The sequence below is a fragment of the Arachis ipaensis genome, chromosome B10 (genome assembly GCF_000816755.2).
Source record: "Arachis ipaensis cultivar K30076 chromosome B10, Araip1.1, whole genome shotgun sequence".
NCBI classification, from domain to species: domain Eukaryota; kingdom Viridiplantae; phylum Streptophyta; class Magnoliopsida; order Fabales; family Fabaceae; genus Arachis; species Arachis ipaensis.
This window is the reverse complement of record NC_029794.2, coordinates 102,326,810-102,329,182: the sequence shown is the minus strand read 5'-3', so window position 1 is coordinate 102,329,182 and position 2,373 is coordinate 102,326,810. Positions and strand designations below refer to the sequence as shown.

General features: G+C 36.7%; 1 protein-coding gene across 1 annotated transcript in view; it reads left to right on the top strand.

The window, feature by feature from the left end:
* Positions 1 to 1,851, top strand: part of LOC107621035 (serine/threonine-protein kinase 33-like) — a 3,995-nt gene extending 2,144 nt beyond the window's left edge. The window contains exons 3-7 of the mRNA XM_016323083.2: positions 14 to 383; positions 547 to 664; positions 769 to 848; positions 1,162 to 1,230; positions 1,642 to 1,851. Of these exons, the coding sequence (XP_016178569.2) occupies positions 14 to 383; positions 547 to 664; positions 769 to 848; positions 1,162 to 1,230; positions 1,642 to 1,851 (847 nt within the window). The remainder of the gene's footprint in view (positions 1 to 13; positions 384 to 546; positions 665 to 768; positions 849 to 1,161; positions 1,231 to 1,641) is intronic.

Genomic DNA, 2,373 nt, shown 5'->3' with positions numbered 1-2,373 from the left:
CCTCCATCCGTAGAATCGTAGACCATAACGCGTCCCTCCCTCCTCCTCCATCTGCGACGCCGTTGTCCTGCCCTGCCAATCTGCCATCCTTCTCACGCAACCGCGGTGGTGGCACGTTCCTCGTCACCAAGTCGCGAGTCCCTACCGCGGCGCTCTTCTCCGCGGTAAGAGTAAAGGACATCATTTTGAAGCGGAAGATCGGAAAGGGATCGTTCTCAGCGGTGTGGAGGGCAGAGCATAGAGGCACCGGCGAAGAGGTGGCAGTGAAACAGGTCTTCCTCTCCAAACTCAGCCCTCGTCTTAAGTCATCGTTCCACTGCGAGCTCAATTTCTTGTCCTCCGTCAACCACCCCAACATCGTTCGCCTCCTTGATTTCTTCCAGGTTCTTCTTTTTTAATTTTAGTTCCCTTTTATTTGAATGCCCTTTTTCTTATTTTTTAAATTAAAGTGAAATATGTTGAAAAAAAATCAATTCTTTGTTGCATAATTGAAGGATCATTTTATTATTGTTATTTAAACTTTCGCTATTCTAATTTCTACTTTAGTATGATGGATGTGCGTACTTAGTGATGGAGTTCTGTGCTGGAGGGAACCTTGCTTCTTATATCCGATCCCATGGGAGAGTTCAACAACAAACTGCCAGAAGATTCATGCAGCAGCTTGGTAACTCTTTTTCCTGCATTCTTTATTGAAGTATTCTTTTGGTGTTGGAGCATGTTTTAGCCTTGCAAGTTTGCAACTAAGGAGTTTGGTCCTGTGTTTTGTAGGTTCTGGTATGAAAATATTACAAAGTTATGGAATCATTCATAGAGACTTGAAACCAGAGAGTAAAGCTAAAATGAAAAATGTGTGACATTGTTGCTACTTTGGTTTGAGATGCCTATTACTACATTAGCATTTATGTGAAGTAAATACTTACTTCGGTTGGTGGATTGTGAGGGCCATTAGTAAATACTTACTTTAGGAAATGCTGTATTGAGAGACGCTGGTGGATATATTCAAGAAGAGGTGTGTTATTAATTGTATGCAGTTAGAGCACCTCATCATGACTCAAAATCTAATGAACAAGAGATCAAGTAAGTCACTTTAGTAATAATATCTTCTAAATTATCCCTCTTTTAAATCCTTTTAGATACTAGTACATATTTCTTTTCATGTAGCTCAACTCAAGAATGGCATATACTGAACCTTACTCGAATCATAAGCTATGCCCTTTTTCCAAGATTCAGGTATGCATGTATGTTTTTTCTTCTTTTTTTCGTTTTGATAATTGAATAAGGCTCAACATTCAAAGTGAATGGAGCAAATTTTACTAGTTTATGAAACTATATCAATTATTGAGAAGGTAGATGCCTAAAACTATGACGATCATTTTGGAATTTTGACCAGCCCAAATAGAAAGTTCCTTGTGTTTTTATCTGCGAAAAGTGCTGTGGATTCAGGAGCGCACAATGCTACAAACTGCATGGAAAACTCACTACAAACTGCATCATAATGAGTGTATAAGGTATATATTTTTATCTGCTATGGTTTTATTATTTCTTTCTAATCGAAGCTCAACCTTATACGCACAATAGTGATGAACAATGATGCATTTCAACATTTTACTAACGAGACATCTCTTTTTATGTTCTTTTTAGGTTGATATGGTTGTTGTTACTGATGGGAGCAAAATTTTGGGACTTGGAGATTGGAGTTCATGGAAATGGCAATCCATTGGGAAGCTTGATCTGTATGTTGCAGCTGCTGGGATAAATCCTAAAGGGTATATGTGCAACATTTTCCATTTATTATTTCTTCCAAACTGTTCAAATATTGATAAAATAATAGCTTTAAGATATCTGTGTTAAAATATCCAAGTTTTGGTTTAAATGTTATGATGAATAATACTTAAAAAGCATTTTTTGATCGAAGTTCCTTTTCATCACAGAGTTCGTGCCCTGGGATGATTCCGTCGCCGTGAATGACATTATTGCTGGTCTAAAAGGATTTAGAGATGATGATGTGAAGCCATTTTCTTCTGGTTTGAATTCAGCTGAGACTCAGGTTTGTTTGTAGATAGAAATAATTTGATTCTTTTTCTTGTTAATGTAGGAATATATACAAGTAATTCAGCAAGGTAATGAACTTAAATCTAACGCCATTGATATGAATACATTATTTTATTGCATTGATCTTGATTAGAACGAAAGTAGAGGATTTTCTTCTCTCTGTTTTTCAAACAAACAGTTTTTCACTAATGAAATTTCTTAGGATCCTCTATTCGTTGCATTTCTGATTGCAAGTCAAAATAATTTAACTAACAAAATAAGCAATAAGTTCTTTTTCTAGCTAGGTTTATATTCTCTGGCTCCCTTCATTCTCTGTCTCAA